The sequence below is a fragment of the Microcebus murinus genome, chromosome 10, assembly GCF_040939455.1.
Source record: "Microcebus murinus isolate Inina chromosome 10, M.murinus_Inina_mat1.0, whole genome shotgun sequence".
Taxonomy (NCBI): Eukaryota; Metazoa; Chordata; class Mammalia; order Primates; family Cheirogaleidae; genus Microcebus; species Microcebus murinus.
In genome coordinates, this window is record NC_134113.1 from 97,968,407 (window position 1) to 97,986,014 (window position 17,608).

The 17,608-nt window shown below is 54.0% G+C and overlaps 1 protein-coding gene across 3 annotated transcripts in view; it reads left to right on the forward strand.

The window, feature by feature from the left end:
• The window catches only part of TSPAN11 (tetraspanin 11), a 66,612-nt gene that overhangs the window by 16,623 nt on the left and 32,381 nt on the right, over positions 1-17,608 (forward strand). For 2 of the 3 annotated variants that reach the window (XM_076007759.1, XM_020287705.2), the window contains exons 2-3: positions 9,763-9,888; positions 11,053-11,147. In XM_076007759.1, coding sequence (XP_075863874.1) covers positions 11,064-11,147 — 84 coding nt within the window. In that variant the 5' untranslated portion in view covers positions 9,763-9,888; positions 11,053-11,063. The remainder of the gene's footprint in view (positions 1-9,762; positions 9,889-11,052; positions 11,148-17,608) is intronic. The other variant, XM_020287704.2, reaches the window with a different exon arrangement.

Genomic DNA, 17,608 nt, shown 5'->3' on the forward strand with positions numbered 1-17,608 from the left:
CTGTGGTGCCGAGTTCTGCAGCAGGAGAAGGGAGCCACTGGTGCTTGTCCACACTGAGATCCCACTGGTGGTGGCCTTCGGGGCTCTGGGCTTTCCCAGCTTCTGCTGTGGATCCATTTTAAGGGCCATAGCAAAGGGAAGAAAAAGAGGCCGTGGGGCTGGAGTGGGGGCAGAATGCGTATTCATTTCTACATCTGTCAAAGCTGCCCCTCTTGTGGGTTTCTGCTGAGGTCTGACTCCTCTAGGAAGTGCCTGATTATGCCCTGGTGTTTCCCATCAAGGGAACTGTCCTCTTCCCATTTGTGCCTTGTTTGAATTAATTTCAAAAGGATTTTCTGCTTTGATGTATGATGGACATAGGTCTGTGTTTCTCTTCTGAGGCTGAAATTAAAAGACTAGGGGAAAGAGAGGAGGATGTGGAGAAGGCAGAGAAAGCTTGGGGAGAAAAGACCACGGAAGCTCCCCGGGCTGGCTGGTGCGAGGCCTTCCCACGAGGCCCTGTTGGGAGCGCTGGCTGATGCCGCATTGAACCCATCGCTGCAGAAACGCACCCCGCACGTCCACATAGGCAGAGGCTGCAGAAGTGATGGTGTCAGTTTTGCTTCTCTCCTTTCTGTTATCTCTGACTTAGGTTTCTTGGAGAACTTGGTGAGAGCATGAGTGGGGGAGAAGCATTTGTGTACTCTCAGAGTTCCTGAGCGTTCATGGCTCCTTAGTGCACCTGTTCATTTGCTCAGTCACTCACTCATTCATTTCACATTTGACACCATGCATCAGGTGCTGTGCCAGGTGTTTAGGACCCAGAACTCAGCACAGATTTTATCAGATAATAGGGGGCTTCATATAGGGTTTGATGGCTGTGGGCTGTCAGAGCAGGAAGTGAGTCGGAGAAACCTGTAGTGTGGAGGGGATGGGGCAGAAAGATTCAGAGCTTCAGGAGTGTTATTGGCTATTGTTGATGAGCAGTGTAACATAATGAAGAGCCACGATTTAACATCTAACCTGGGACATAATTATGTCTAGACAGCAGGTGTACACCAGAATTAACCTCTGTCTCCCTGTCCTCTTCTGTGATGTGGGGATGGTGAGCTGCCTGCCTCACAGGGTTGTAGTGAGGCTTAAAAGAGATAATGCTTAGAAAGTACAGTTGACCGCTGAACAACAGGGGTTTGAAGTGCATGCATCCACTTATATACAGATGTTTTTCAACCAAACATGGATTGAAAATAAAGTATTCGACGGCTGCACCCTGCATATATGGAGGGCCATGCGTGGCCCTTGAGTGTGCTCGGATTTTGGTATATGCTGGGCATCCTGGAACCAATGCCCCGAGTGTACCGAGGGACAGCTGTACTTAGAACCATCGCTGGCACACGGCACTTGATCGACACACATTAGCCACTGTTACTACTAGGCACGCAGTGAAATACACAGAGCTGTATGTGATGCAGAAATGGTCAGAAACCACTGTGCAGGGAGTACGTCTTGGAATGAGGCAGCATCTTCACCCACTCTAGTAAGGAAGTTACTCATTCCAGCTTTGTAGACAAGAACTGAAGCCCAAAGCACAGAGCAAGTTAGAAACAGACAAGAACCCAGGTCCCTGGGTTCAAGCCTGGCCCTCCTTAACTTGCAGGAGGTTGGGGGGGGAGGTGCTGGTGAGAAGGGAAGGAGTGTCTAGGGGTAACCCGAGCACCAAGACAGCCATCACGTTCTGGATTCAGTGACCTCATTAGCCCCGTGGGATGACAGAGGCCCTCTGGTGCTGCCTGGTGGAGCCCCACCCTGTGGGCACCCAGGCTGCAGCCTTGCCTTGGGGTGCCTCTTCCCACCCCACCAAGCATGCTCCTTTGCAGTGCCTCGATGACGTGTTGAGATTAGGTGCTTAATGTTCACTACAGCTGTTGCCTTTTTTCCCCACCACTTTCCTGTCTGAACCAATCTATTTTGTTAAATTAATGTCTTTATTTTCTGCAACTGGATTCTTCGTGGTCACTTGAAAACAGGGTCTCCTCTCATGACCATCTGGGTGGAGTCCACCAGCAGGCAGGGTGGGCCGAGGGGCAGAGACCCTGAGACTGCATTCTTGGCCCTCACAGACAGGCTCTGGCTGGTGCATTATTTAGGGTTACCTGCCCTTTTCCCATCGCCCTTCATTCGGGAAGCTCTCAGCAAGTTGGGTTTAAGTGTTCCTTTGCCGTCGTCTGGCACGGAAGCCGTACGATTGCAGGGCACACAGTTCCTGCCAGTCCTCATCCCATTGCAGCCTCACAGCCACCACGCGGGGGACGAGGCAGCCCGGCCGCGTCTCCACTCCACACAGGAGGAAGCCGAGGCTCCAAGGCCACGCTGCTGCAGGTGGCAGCTGTGTTCACACCCAGATCTTCTTGGCCTGCAGACTACTGATGCTCGTCACAAGTACTGGAGAAGTCCTCATTTCATAGGTCAGCCTGCAATTTTAAAAAAGGAGAAAAAGAACCTAGAACAAACACAGCAAAAGGCGATCCCTGTCTACAGGCAGACCCTCCAGAGACTCTGTGTGTCACACACATAGGGAACAAGGACATGCCAAACCACTCACCTGACAAGTACATACAGCACAATGTGGGGCTTGCAGATGAAGCAAAATATGTTTTCCTAAGTATATGGCTATATCTTTTAGGGTATAAAGACTAAGAATTCCTAGTGCTAGGATTTTAATTCAAGTTCTACCTACAGCCCCATCCACAAGACTCTATAGTTAGCAATCAAACCCTGTTTTGTCCAAAAGAGCTGCCTGCATTCATTTACCTGCACACAACAAACACATTGGTATAAAAGAAAAGGCCAGTGGTTGCCCAGAGACCCCAGGCCAGCCTGTGTCTCACGTGGTGCTAGCAGCCGCTGGATCCCTGGTCTCAGAGTCAAGGAGATAGAGGACCAGGGAGAAGGGTGAGGTTCCCTCCAGAGGCCTCCCCAAGCATTTGATCTCTTTGTAGTGACAGCCATGTGGGATCCTGCCAGGATCCTGCCAAAGCCAGAGGACACTGGCCCTGCGCCCTCCTGCAGCTCCCAACTGGGTTCTCTGGCCAGGCAGATCCCTCATTCTTAGCTTCCATCAGAGACCACCAAGCTAAAAGAAGCTGCAAGAAACCACAACTAAACCTGCCCGGGGAAAAGTCAAACATCGGCTCTGCATATATCTCACGTGTCTGGCTTGCCACATACTGTTGTGTGCCTCAGTTTCTGCTTCTACAAAAGCAGAAACTGCTTCCATACTGCCAAACTGCCATAATCCATCGTGGCATTATTTTAAGTATTATAATACATTTATTAATGCACATACAGCACTTAGTGCCTAGCATGTAGTTAGCATTTAGTAAATATGTTGTTTATTATTAGTAGTATATCAGCCAATGAAAATCTTATTAACTGCCATCGAGAGACCATTAGCCTGGGAGACATGAGAGCAGGTCCTGCCCTGCCACCAATCTGCAGTGTGACTTTGACTGCAGTGTGACCTTCCCCTCCCCCTCCCCAGGGCCCCTCCCCACCCTGTTCTCAGACACAGGGGCTGAGCTAGGCATCCTTTTGGCTCCTCCCAGCTGTCCCATTCTAAGGGGCTGAGGAAGTCCCCCTTCTCTGACTGCTTCAGAAGGACACACTGTCACACTGTCTACCCACCAAAAATGAGTTAGGCAAGTGGAAACTGAATAAGAGGGAAACAAGGGCAAAGAAGGACAGTGTTGCATGAGGAAAGAAAATAGACCATGCAGGACTATAACCATGTTTCATTAGAAGCCGAAAGAAATTAAGTTATAAATTCAGCCACTTAGACTGTTTTTTCCTTTCCAGCTGTTCTTGGCCATTGTGCAGGCATGACCTCTTGTTGGCTAAGTACTCAGAGCTGGAAACTGGCACTTATTTAATTGAAGGGGTGGGGTGAGGTGGGGTCTGGTTTTTCCAATAGCAAACACACGCTAGTTTGGGGGGGAGGATTCTTTTTGTTCTTTTTTAAACCAACAGATAAAATTGTATGCATCCGCTGTGTACAACATGACTTGAAGCATATATACATTGCAGAATGACTAAATGTAGCTAACTAACATATGTAGTACTTCATATGATTATCATTTTTGTGGTGAGAGGCATAACATCCACTCTTACCACTTTTCAAAAACGCAATATATCACTAACTATAGTTGCTGCGCTGTAAAATACATCTCAAGCTTATTCCTGCTATCTCACTGAGATTCTGTATCCTTTGGCCAGCATCTCTCCACCGCACCCCCGCCCACACCCCAGCCCCCGGAACCTCCATTCTACTCTCCGTCGCTGTGAGACCCGCTTCTGAGAGTCCGCCTGTGAGTTAGGTCATGAGATGTTTGTCTTTCCGTGCCTGGTTGATTTCACCGAACAGAAGCCAGTGCTGGGTGTTTATCCAAAGGAAACGAAGTCAGCGTGTGGAAGAGGACCTGCTGCCCGTGCTCTCGGCAGCACTGCTCCCAATAGCCGCGACAGGGAACTTACTGTGAACAAAGGAAATGTGGCATACATACACGGTAGAATACTACTGAGCCTGAAAAAGGGACATCCTGTTGCCTGTGACAACATGGATGAACATGGAGGATGTCATGTTAGGTGAAATATGCATGTCGTTTTCATTTCAGAAGCACCAAGCTCCCCAGAAACCACCCCCCCCCCCGGGTGTGGCTGCTCTCCTATCAGGGAATGGAGAGTCAGGGTACCCCAACCTGGGTCTTGCTAATGGGAATGAACAGAGGACAGGCAGTGGGTGAGGTCCCGGGAGTCGAGCGTATGGGCGAGGGGGAAAAAGTCCCAACTGAGTGTGGCCGCAGAGAGTTCTAGGCCCTAGCTTGATTTCCCAGCCCTTCCTGCCACCCACTCCAGGCCAGTGCCCACTGTCCCCTCTGCCTGGTCAGCCCCACCTCCTTTGCTACCTACAGAAACCCTGCCTGTCCTCCTGGACCAGATTAAATGTCCCTCCCTTTTGTCACTGCCCCTGCCACCCCAGTCTGGTGGAATTGACGCCACTTCCTCTGTGCTACCCTCAGGCTTGACCAGCATCTCTCTGGAAGCCCTGTCCGGAGGGTCTGGAAGTTATTGGTATGCCCATGCCCCACGCCCCACGGTCTGCTGTGTGCTCTGCACGGAGCATGTCTGGGGATTCCAAGCACCAGCCTGGCACACAGGGGACTCAGTGCGTGTTTGTGGAGGGAGTGAAGGATGCAGCTGGCCAGGGCCTGACAGTGCCTTGTATTTAACACAATTTATTACGTCAGCTCCCAAGCACTCCCCACGCCCTGCCGCCCACCACCACGACAGGATGCGGCTCTGCCCACCGGCCCTCAGCCCAGTGGGGGCCTCTGCTCCTGCGCACGTCCCGGCCGGAGAGTGTCCTGCTCGCCACACCCCGCTGGCCGCCGGCGGGCCTTTCCTACGTGTCACTCATCTCCTCCGCGCCCCGAGCCTCGTTCACTTGGGGCAGGGGCAAATCCCCAAGTGTCACAGCCCGTGACACTACACATCTGGCCGCGATGAAAGTCCCCCACATTCATCACTTCACCGGCAAGGCATTTGCGGTTGCTTTTCTGAGCTGTCCCGTGGCGGGTCCTAACTGTGCCATTAGCAGGCCCCCGGCCTGCTGGCTGCCCCTGAGTCCCAGCTTTGTTCTCCATCAGAAGCCCGGCCTGGAGGAGAAGGCCCCCTGGGCCTGTTGTCAGGCAGTCTGGGGAATCTGTGACGTGTCCCTGGGAACTGTGTTCCAACTGCGTCTGTGTGCAGGGACAGGCCCGCCCTCGCGCCCCGCCCGGCTCAGCTATGTCTGCTTCAGACGGAAGGATGCTTACGTGGCAGGGCGGGGACTTTCAGAACTGGAAGGGGCCTTAACGAACATTGACGATTCAAAGCGTGGTCCTGGGACCAGCAGCGTCTGGGAGTAGAGTGACCACCGTCTGGCTTCCTGGGACTGCCCAGGCTCAACACTGAACAGTACTCCCATATTCCAAGAAATCCCTCTGTCCTGGGTGAATCCAGGTCAGTGGTCACCCTGTCTGGGAGCAAATTCTCCACGGTGTCACCCTAAACCTAATGACCAGAAGCCTTGGGGCTGGGCCCAGCCATCTCGATTTTAATGAGCCCTCCAGACAATTCTGATGCACGCTCAAGAGAGCCACTGCCCCACCCCGCAGACGGGAACACAGGCCCGAGAGAAGGCGATAAGGAAGGGCAGAGCCAGAGAAAGGGTCCTGGCCGCGCCGAGCAGCACCGCCCCATCTCAGTTGGAGTCGAATCGGTCAGCCTGGTGACGGAAACGAGGGGCTGGAAAGGACCCGAGTCACTTGCAGGGAAGGCAGGGCCCTCTGAGCCCTGAAGCACTGGGCAGAAAGGAGCAGGCGTCAGATTCGGGGCGCAGTGTGAACCAAACATGCCTTTCAGAGGCCAAAGAAGAGGTCAGCTTGGCTGAGGTGGGGGACCTGGGGGTACAGGCACCTCTCCTCTGTCCTCCAGGCTTGTCCGTGGTTCTGCGCCAGGTGTTGACCACCCCCTGGGTGGGTGTGCCTGTCCCCCACTGTCTGCCTCTCGACCCTTAGAGACACTTCCTCCCAGTGGTTCAGGAAGTCCGACTCCCAACTCCTAGGAACAGAAATAACACCCACCTCAGAAGGCCAGTCTGCTTCCCAGAAATCGTAAGACGCTCCTCAAAGCTCAGTGGAAATGATTTCGGGGATTATCCCAAGCCCTGGTGCCCCCATTCACCGGCAGGGGGAGGTGAGCCCACATCGAGTGGCGTGTGTTTGCTTCTCTGCTCTGCAGGGGCTGCTGCCGCCATTCCCACACCCATCCCGTATCACCCTGTAAACAGGCAAACGGGCGGGGTGCAACAGGCCCTAGAGCAGGGAGGCCATTAGGACAGCTGGGGAGGGGCTGGGAGCTCCCCATCTCACCCCCGAACCCATCCCCTTTCCCGGGGGCAGCAGAGCTAAGTGCCTGAGCCTCCCTTCTTGACAACACAAAAGCACTCCCTTTCTCTGGCCTTCTAGCTGCTTCCCTCCAGCCCTAAAATACCCACCTGGGGTCTCCGTTTCCTCCCCTCTCCTGGAACATCCGTCACCCACCATCAGTCCTCCATGGATGCTGCTCTGGCACAGGTGAGCCCTCGCTAGTCCTCAGGCGACTGGGACCTCTAGGCAGCACGTGGCACTGTGGCCCTTGCCCTCTTCCCTGGCTGCGGGATCCCGCACCTCTTCTCCTACCGGCTCCCTTGCAGGTCAGTTTCCTGCCTGGTGTCCTCGTCCTCGGCTCACTCCCTTCTTAGAAGGCAGAGCTCTTTGGGGTCTGTCCCCTGCCTCCCACATGCACACTGCCTGCCACCAGGGGCCTCCCTCTGCGTCTCAGCTGTCTGTCCCCTGCTCTCCATTCTCCCCCGCCTCTTGCTTGGGCTTAAGCACTGCCTTCCTGGCGTCGGCATGACCTTCAGGACACGAACCCAAGCCCCTGAGCTTGGCATGTGAGGCCGTTCTTGATCTGACCCTACTCAACCTTCAGCTCTCACCCCTCCACTCACTCTGAACCAGTGGTCTCCAAAGTGGAGGCAGACGGTACACCAGGGTGCAGGGAGAACTTACTAGAATCCCTATTCCTAATTATTTTTATCCTTAAAAAAGGCAAAATAAGGGTTTGATGAATATTTACTATATATGGATAGTAGTACATGAATAAAATTCATAAATAAATTGAGGTGTACCATCAAAAGAGCTTGGTGACACTGTTCCAATCTAGTCTCACTGCCCCACCTGCAGTGCCCCAGCATGTGATGATCTCACACACCTTGTACCCACTGCTCCCTCCACCACAGCAGGATGGAGTCAGCCGTGACTAATAGCACATCCAAACATGTCGCTTAAAGAAGCTACCGGTTTGCTGTTTGCTCATGTAGACTAAGTCTGGAGGCCAGGAGCTCAGAGATGGCAGGGCAGCTCTCCATCATCTGAGACCCAGACTCTGAACTCCACGTGCTCTGCCCTTTTCAACTTGCGGTTTCCTGCCCATGGCTCAAGACGGCTGCAGCCGTGACATCTGTGTTCCTCCCAACAGTAAGAGACATGCCCCACCCACCTCAAAGATACTTCTGGTTAATAGAGACAATGGCACTTATTAATGATAAAGGAATTGATTCACCAAAATGATATCACAGCTCCAAATCTGTTTGTACCCCGTAAAATATCTGCAGAATATATGAATCAAAAACTTAACAGAATTAAATTGGGGATAGACAGATTCATAGTCATAATGGGAATCTTGTCATATGCCTTTTCCAGCAGCCACCAGCACAAGCAGGCACCATTCGGTAAGGACATAGAAGATGCGAAAAGTGTGATTAACAAATTCTATCTAACTGACACATATAAAATTCTGCACCCTACAATGGTAGGATTCACATTCTTTTCAAATGCACATGAAACATAGCCAATAAATGACACTTCTAAAGAGTTGCATATACTACTTCAGCCCGTATACTATTCGCCTGCCAGCAGTTAATCCTGGCTGCACCCACCAGAGAGGGAGGCTAGGAAATGTCATCTGCTCCAGGTGGCCACGTACCCAACTTACATTGAGAGGTTCTATTCCTGAAGAAGAGGGGAGAGCAAATACCGGGAAGGCCAGCAATCTCTGGCCTTCCCTTCCTGGCAGCCGTGTAGGGCCTGAGCCCAGAGGCAGAGGCTCCTCGTTCAGCTCTGGCTCTGCCCTTTACTTGCTGGGTGACTTTGGATAGGTTGTGTGACCGTCTGATCCTTAGTTTTCTTGTCTTACAAAATGGGCATGACCCTGCTTCCTAGGCGTGTTGGGAAGATGGATCAAGATAATGTAGGCAAAGCACTTAGTTCTGTGTCTGGCACATAATATTCAACAAATGTTAGCAGCACAGAGAGGTTAAGTAACTTGCCCAGGATCACACAGCAGGTAAATGGCAAGGCTTGCTTTTAGATCCAGGCATCTGGCTCCCAGCCGGTACTGACACTTCTTTGGGGCCTCTGCCACCCCAGCACAGGACCCCACACATGTTGGGGGTGTTATGGGGGAAGGAGTGCTGAACAGTGGGGGTTAGGAAACTGGGACTACCAATTATCCCTGTGGCTTTAGAGAAGTCATTTAAAAGTCTGTCTTGAATCAGACATACTAGCTTCCTCATTCCCTCTGTAAAATGTTGAGTTAAGTGAGCCCAAAGGTGTTCCCAGCCCTGGCATCCTGTGGCTCTATCTTCTCTGCCGCTAACGGCTGAAATGTTGCCATTAGAAATATATCTCTCTTTGTTAAGTCCTGTCTTCTGCCTGGGGTTCTTTTTTAAAAATATAGTTTCCTTTCCAGCCTGACCCCTCGGTGTGAGTGGCCCCTCAGGCCCTTTGGCTGCGGGCCGGAGGTGGCTGGTGGCAGGAGCCCACAGGCCACCCACTCTCAGCGTGCCCAGCCCCGCGTGGCCGAGGACACTGCCCCAGCCTCTCCTCAGGGCAGAAGGGCGCGGAACAGCTGCTGTTGCATCGCCCGGCGGCCGCTACCCCCATTTTTTGCAGGCTGCTTTTCCTTCTCCTCCTGTATTTCTTCCACCACGCTGCCTCACAGACTAAATTGGAGAAAAATGGGTTTTGTCTTTTTTTAACAAGAAGACTAAAAGTCTTAAATTACCTTCTTCAAGGTCTGCAAATAGAAATCCCAAATAAGACAGCCACCTTTTCTTTCTCTCTTCCTCCCTCCCGTCTCCAGGAGCCCAGGAGCTTGAAATAAAAGGCAGAGCCGTGGCTCAGAGAAGAAATCTGGGCCCGGCCCAGCCCCAGCCGGGGAGGGGAGGAGGGCCCAGCGGGGGCTGGGAGCGGCGGAGGACGGATGGAGGTGGGCAGCACCAGGGCCTCGTTACTGCTTATGGTTGGGAAATAAAAGAGGTTTTCAAAATGGGGACGATTTCTTAAAGGGCAGCTCCTCTGCGAGTGTTGGGGTGCAGGTGCCCAGGGGTACACGGAGCTCAAGGAGAGGAACGTCAAAGGCGTCAGAGTTCGGAGGCTCAGACGGGCTGCGAGGCAAATAGGACTGTGGGCCTCCTCCGCCTCACCACCACGCGTGTCCTGCTTCCTAGGGTCCCCAGTGGGCGCTGGGACAGGCGTGGGAGGATGGTGCTGGGCAGAGACTGGAGTTTTAGGACTGGAGTCCTAGGTGTTAGTCCCTGCTCTGTGACATGTAATAATAGTAGCTGATGTTTACTGAACACTTACTATGTGCCAAACTGTGCTACACTCTTCGCATAGATTACCTCATATAATCTTCAACCCTATGATAAAATTGCCACTGTCATCCCCATTTATGGACAAGGACACAGAGGGATGGGACATCGTGTAACTTGCCCAAAGCATCACTCACCTGGTGACAGAGCAGGATTTGAACACAGGGAGTCAGACTCCAGAGGCTCTTGCACTTCCCTGCCAAACCACCAGGCCTGTCTGGACCTGCTTCCTCGCCTGGAGAGTCAAGGTGCAGGCCCAGGTGGGGTGGGCTGGGCGGCGGTTGAGGTCCTTTCCCGCACAGATGCTCTGTGTGGGGTCGTGCCACGCCTGCGGATACAGAGTTCTGTTCACAGGACGCAGAGTACAAGTTTCCAATGCGGAGCAGCCCTGCTGAGCATGCGCACGCGCATGTGTGTGCATGTGTGCGTGTGTCTGTGTGTGTGTGTGTGTGTACAGGAAAGGCAAACTTGTGTCCTGCAGTCCTGATGAGACAGAAAGAGAATAAGAGCACAGTAAGGCCAGTGCGAACTCTGTGGCCGACTTGTAGGTTAGACCTTTGTCGAGAGGACAAAACTGGGATCCAAAGGTCCAGTGCATTCTGCCCAAGTTCATCTCCACAGGGTGTCCCCAGCCTTTGCTGCTCTCCGGTCCTCACTCCGTGTTGCACACCCACAGCCTCCATAAGCCCTTTGAAGGGAACTTGCCAAGGTGCCGGGCTCCGGGAAGGGCAGGTTGCTCTCCATGGCCCCCTGGCCCAACACAGGTGTCTTCTCTGCAGGCACGGCAGGCATGGCCCACTACAAGACGGAGCAGGATGACTGGCTGATTGTCTGCCTGAAGTATTTACTCTTCGTCTTTAACTTCTTCTTCTGGGTAAGTGGATTCCACACGCACATCCCCTTCCCAAGCGCTGAGTGAGTCAAGCCACCTTTGTTTCTTGTGAGTCACCGCTTTGAGGTTGATTTCTTCCAAATCAAAGACCACCCGTGGGCAAATTCTGCCCACTTTAAAGCAAATATGCACATGTGCTACTGGGGGAAGAAAAGAACCCGGTCTGCAGGCTGGCACGGAGCCCGTACCACGCGGCTCTGAATAGAGGCACAAACGACAGTGAGCGCTGCGTCCAGCCCTGCGTATGCAGGGGCCGCTTCTTCCTTCCCTGCTAACCGGTTGCGCCAGCGCCTGGTGGGAAGTAGCCCGTGGAAATGATTTCCCACCACAGCCCATTTGCTTCCGTGGCCGCCGTTGCCCGGGCCCAGGGCGGACAAACAGAAGCCCTGGGGCTCCGCCGAGCTGCCTACCGTGGAAAGGCCCCTGTGGCGGCTCCCCGGGAAACCTGCCCGCTGACGTCGGCCAGAGGAGTGTGGGGCCTGTCCACCTGAGGCAGCTTTCTGGGTAATTGGGAGCAGAACACCATGAGCTCCCAGAAACAGCCCGACGCTGGAGTGTGTGCGATGCGTATCACAGTCCCAGCAAGTTGGGGAAGGTGGCAAAGTACTCGGAGCAGGCCTTGCGGTCAGCAGGGCCTGGGCGCTGTGGTCGCTAATGGTGCGGCCTTGGGCAGCTTTCTCAGGATCGAGGCGTCTTTCCCCAGCCACGATACAGGGATACTTCCTACCCTCTTGGGTTTGCAGTCAGTAAATGCAGTATTTTGAATATGTTAGATGTCAAATGCCTGAAGATAACACCACGTCAACCCACAGATGGGGCAGAGCTGGGCTTCCTGCTTACCCTCCCTTGACAGAGTCTTAGGAGCATCTCAGAAAGGCAAGAGCAAAGGTGGGATATGTCTGAGTTTTCAGGGTCTCTCCTGCAGGGCCTGGGTGAAGACTGACAAGGACCATGACAGGAGTGCAGGATGGGCAGCACAGCAAGGCAAGCCTTTCGAAGAGTCTTGGAGAATAGACCGTCATTAGATGCTACCTATTAAAAAGTCAAACAATCTGATGTTTGTTTAAATGTTGTTTGCAAAGTTCCTGAAATGAATGATAAAATTATTTGCAACTTCATCTGCCTGGGTGAGGGTTTCTGAAACAGCGAAGTCCTGGTGATACAGATAAAGGTGTGTTGATGTAGCCAGTCACCTGTGTGCTGTGGATAGTTTCAATTCTCAAAGCAAATCCACTCAGGTATTTAGGATTCTTATTTAGCATTTCTTTTTAAGAATAACTGTGTTTTTCTTGATCATAAAAGTCTTGAGTATGCACTACAAATGCTCTCTAAAATATTAGTATAAGAAAATGAAAATTGCCCGTATCTCACCACGCTTGTTTCCCAGGGCAACCATAACAGAGTACCATAAACTGGGTGGCTTAAACAACAGAAATGTATTCTCTCCCAGTTCCGGGGCTCAAAGTCTACAATCAAGGCATCAGCAGGGCCCAGCTCTACTCTTGGTAGACTCTTTCCTTGCCTCTTCTCAGCTCCTGGCAGCAACTGGTAAACCCCAGCATTCCTTGGCTTGCAGCTGCGTCACTCTAGTCTCTTCCTCTGTTGTCACATGGTGTCCTTCCTGGCAGTTCCTGTCTTCACATGGCATTTTCCTCTTCTCGTAAGGACACCAGTCATACTGGATTAGGGCCCACTCTAATGGCCTCATCTTAGCTTGGTTACACCTGCCAAGATCCTATTTCTGAATCAGGTCACATTCATGAACACTGGGGCTGAGGATTCCAACATACCTTTTGGGGAACACAGTTCAACCTGTACCGGTGGCCACCCCAGGAACAGCCACTGTCAGCATTCCTCTGCCTCTGCACTGACCAGGGCAAGAGATGGTGGTGACCTGCATGCAGGAGTGACAGTGGAGAGCAGAGTATTTGGAGAGACTGGAAGGATTTAGGAGGTGCAGTTGATGAGATCAGGTCATTAACTAGATGGCTGAGAAGGATGAGGTATCTGGGATTTGCAGCTCCTGGGTGGATGGCGGAGCTCATTGTGCTAACAAGAGACCAGAGAGAGAAGTTTGGGTTGGGATCAGATGGTGAGGTCGGATGAGTGAGTTTGAGGAGCCAGGAGACCTCTGAGCACAGATGCTCTGTGGGCAGTTAGCCCTGGGGTCTGGATCTCGGGAGAGAGCGAGACTGGCACCCCAGACGTGGGCTCACCATCCCCACCACGATGGTAGCTACAGCCAGAGAACGAGGTGAGAGCCCTGGGAGAGCAGGGAGACAGACAAGAGAGGAGATGAGTGGGTCAGCGGGAGTCGAGGGTGACCCGGAGTCCCACTGTGCCCTGAACTGGGGGGTTCCCAGGGTGTGAAACCTCTAGTGCTAAAATCAGGGGAAGCCAGGGATCAGGGAAGGTTGGAGGGTGAGGAAACATCAAGTCTCCTAAGGCCTGGCAAAGGCCACTTGGCTCAGCAGCAAAGATCGGTGGCTGTGGGGCGAGCACTCTCAGGAGAGCAGAGAGGTAGAGGGATGAGAAAGTGGACTCAGTGTAGACAGCACCGCTGGGCATGAGAAGAGGGATGGGCGGTAGCCAGCGAGGCCAGAGGGTTGGTGGCTCTTCAGTCCCTAGGGCTGCCGTGAGGTGTTCAGCCCCAAATGTTGGTGGACGGGCCTGGGCCCTGCACGTCCTGCCTGTGCCAAGGCCCCGTCGGTGTGGCGGGCAGCAGACACAGCGACCCCCTGAGGGGCCGTCCCAGCGCAGCAGCCCGGGCTCTGTTCAGTGCCTGCGTCCGTTGGGTGTGGTGAGGAGCGGGTGTGGCGGCGGCTTGGGCAGACGGGCAGCAAGCGTGCTGCCAGAGCAGCTGCCGGCAAGGGCGCCGCCCCGTGCAGACGCCCGGCCTGCGTTAAAATCCACCTTCCCGGGGCCTGGCGCGCCACAGACCAGCTCCCCAGAGGCCCACCTGGCCCTGGTGAGGGGTGTTCGGCCTCCCGTCCTGGCACCAGTCCCCTGGCCCTGCTTGCAGCGTCCTCGGTAGACATGGAGCAGACCGCCAGCCCGTCCCTCCTAAGGCAGAGCCCAGATCCCTGGGAATTTACCAGAACTCCCCGGGGAGGGGGTGCTGGCCGTGAGGATCCACCGCATGGTGGAGAAGGTGTCCTCCCACACGGCACACCCCAAAGTCCAATTGCTGTCCTCCCACCTGGGCCTCTTGAGGTATCAGACACACAGCAATGCCTTGTCTACACTGCGGGTGCTCCCCCACCCGGCCACGGTTCCTGCCTCTTGCGCTCCCCTCGGAGAGTGGTGGTGCAGAGTGACACCCGCCAGTCTGCGGTTCACTCTCGCCCCACCCGCCACCGCCGCTGCCCAGCGCAGAAAGCAGGCCTGCGAGCAGAGGCAACTGCCCAGGCTGGCGTGAGGGGGACAAAACACAGGCTTCCTTCCCCGGAACAGAGTCCTCGCCTTGTCACACTCGTCATCAAAACCGAGCACAGGGAGGAGAGGATCGTGCGGGTGTGGTGCCGGCCCCTGCAAGGCCCTGTCCACCCAAGATCCCACACCATCCTCAGGCCAACCCCGATGGCCCTGTTGTTATCATCCTCACTTACAGACAGTGAGCAGGCGCCCAGGTTCAGAATCTCGCCCGAGGTCGCAGAGTGGTGATAAAGCTAACACTGGCACCTAGGCATTCGAATACCGGGTCAGTGACAATAGCAGTAAGTTAGATATTCTTCCACCACTTTGATTAAGCACCTATCAGGTGTCCAGCGTGGGCCTAGGCACTTGGGTTACATCAGGGAACAAAGTTCCCGCCTTTCCTGGAACTTACTGTCGTGGGCTTCCTCTGCGCTCGTCCCTGTCAATCCTCCCAGCACCCCCACAGCGAAGCACTCCACGCGAGCCCTGCTTTGTAGCACGTGCGGCGCTCTGCGCGGCGCTCTGCCCGCAGTCCCGGAGCTGGAGCCCAGCCCTCTCTGGCACCCATCCTGTGCATGGCCACCATGCTCTGCTGCCCCAGCCCTGAGTCTTGCACTCTTCCACGGTGTCTTTGGGACACACATGGGTCATCAAGGCAGCAGAGCAATGATGGGAGACTCAGGCTCAATCTGGGGCTCGTGTTCAGACTCCAGCCGTGGGACTTTAGGTGCTACAGACTGAACTGTGTCCCCCAAAATTCATATGTTGAAGCCCTAACCCCCAATATGACTGTATTTGGAGACAGGCTTTTGGGAGGTGGATGAGGTTACATGAGGTCATAAGGGTTGGGTTCTGTTCTGATAGGATTGGGAGCCTTCTAAGAAGAGGAAGAGGAGGAGAGTTCCCGTTTCCTCCACGCACTAATGCTGAGGAAGGGCCGTGTGAGGACCCAGCAAGAAGGCAGCCGTCATCAAGCCAGGAAGTGAGCCCCAGCCAGGAACTGAACCACCTTGATCTTGGACTTCCCAGTCTCCAGGACTGTGGTGTTTAGGCCTCCCAGTCTGCGGTACTTTGTTATGGCTGCCTCAGCTAAGACAGGAGGCAAATCACTTAATCTCACTGAGCCTTGTGTTTTTCACATCCTAAATGAGAATGCCAAAACCTGTATGAATTAGAGATGAGTATTCAGAAAAACATGTAGCACAGTTGATGGCACATACTTGGTGCTTAGCTATTAATATGATTAGACTAATGGGCATCTCTCTAGTCTCTTTTAACAGCTTTCTCTGTCCATAGCACTAAATTATATTTCAATTCTTTCTTTTTTTTTAGTGCAGGGTACAACCCACTAGATTTATTTCACAACCCTAATAGGTCACATCCCAAAATTTGCAAAACCCAAAGCAGTGCCCACCTCCACCCCAGCGCGGCAGGATTCAGGCAGCAGTCCTTCCTTGTGCCTGTCCCTGAGCCCCTCATACCCACCTTGCATTCAGTTAACCCAGTGTTGATCGCAGGATCCTACTGGGCAAGGAAGGCTTCCTTGGATATAGCCATGGGTCAGGAACCAAAACACCAGCGCGTTCACACCTCTTTCCCAGCCTGCAGAGAAAGTGTGGTCTCGGCTTTCTCATGTGGCCACCTAGAAAATGCTTTTCTTTCCCCTCCCTTTTCCTGCATGGCTCCCTACAGCGCCCATCACCCCTGCAGCGTTGTTCTCTAATTTATTATTTTAATTAGCTGCTTGGCTGTGTTAATAATCAAAACTTTTCCAGGCTCCCGGGGGCTCTGCCAGGCCATGGGAAGATGCGAGGGAGCAGTGGCCGCCTTGGCTGGAGAGGCTGGCTCTGCGCAGGACGCTCTGTCCCGCACCACAGCCAGGAGGGCTCAGCCTCCAGGGAATCCCTGGGACGGCCAGGGGAGACCTGGGGCCCAGACAGGTGGCAGAGAAGATGGAGTCTCAGCGCCGGCAGGGGAGTGAGGTGGCTTGAGAGCCTCACTTCAGGATCCAGGGAGGCCCTGGGAGGGAGGAACCTTCTGCTGACCTCCCTGCCAAGGCCAGAAAGCCCTTGGCCTCATACATCGCCCGCCCGCCAACTCGGCCTCTGCTTCTGCCCGGGCTTGCCTCCCGGGAAAGAGCTGGCAAGGGGCGGTGGTTGATATGTTTGCTGTACCCTTTCTTGCAATGCTGAATGGTCGAGGACAGCCCTGGCCTTTGGGGTACCTCTGCCTCTCTGTGCTGTCAGAATGCGCTAGGGGACAAGGTCACACTTGAGGGGGTGCATGATTCATCTGCACAGGGCCATGGTGGGAGGCAAGGGGTGGCCTGGGCAGCAGCCGGGAGCTGCCCCGCTGCAGCTCGGGTCCTCCAGGCCTGGCTGCAGCCCAGACGCCCGGTGCCCTGCTTCCTGGGCAGAGCAGCTCTGTGCGGGTCAGATGGGCACTAAACTGAGCATCGGGAGTTCTCGCGTTCTGATCCTCACTCTGCCCGGGCTAGTTGTGTGACCCTGGAAAAGCCGTTCCTCTCTAGCCTTAGTTTCTCCAGCCAGACTGTAAAAGGGGTTGAACTGGATTCTTCCCTCCCTCCCCACCCTGCTGGGGACACTAAGATGAATGAAGTTGAATCTAGAGGCTAAAAGAGGAGACAGACAAGGCAGCAAATAAAACAAACAGTGATGAAGCAATCAGAAACACACACAAGACATGGAGCCGGTGCGGAGGGCAGAATGATTTGCTGGGGTGGGGGCAGGGACGGCTCCGAGGAAGGTTTCCTCTGGGTTCAGAGATGACTCTTCCGACGTGGGGGGCATTCTCCCAAAGCACCTGCACCTTGCTCAGACCCAGCCTCCCAACCCCTGCCTCAGCCGTCCGGCCATTTGCTCCCCAAATTGGGCCCATTCACTTCTCCTTCATAATGGAAATGACCCTGTGTTTACGAAATCAGGGTCTTTCTACCCTGTCCCCTGCAGGTGACACGAGGGCACAGCAGTGTCAGGCTCAGGCCCCACCCTGGCCTGAGAGCCGCT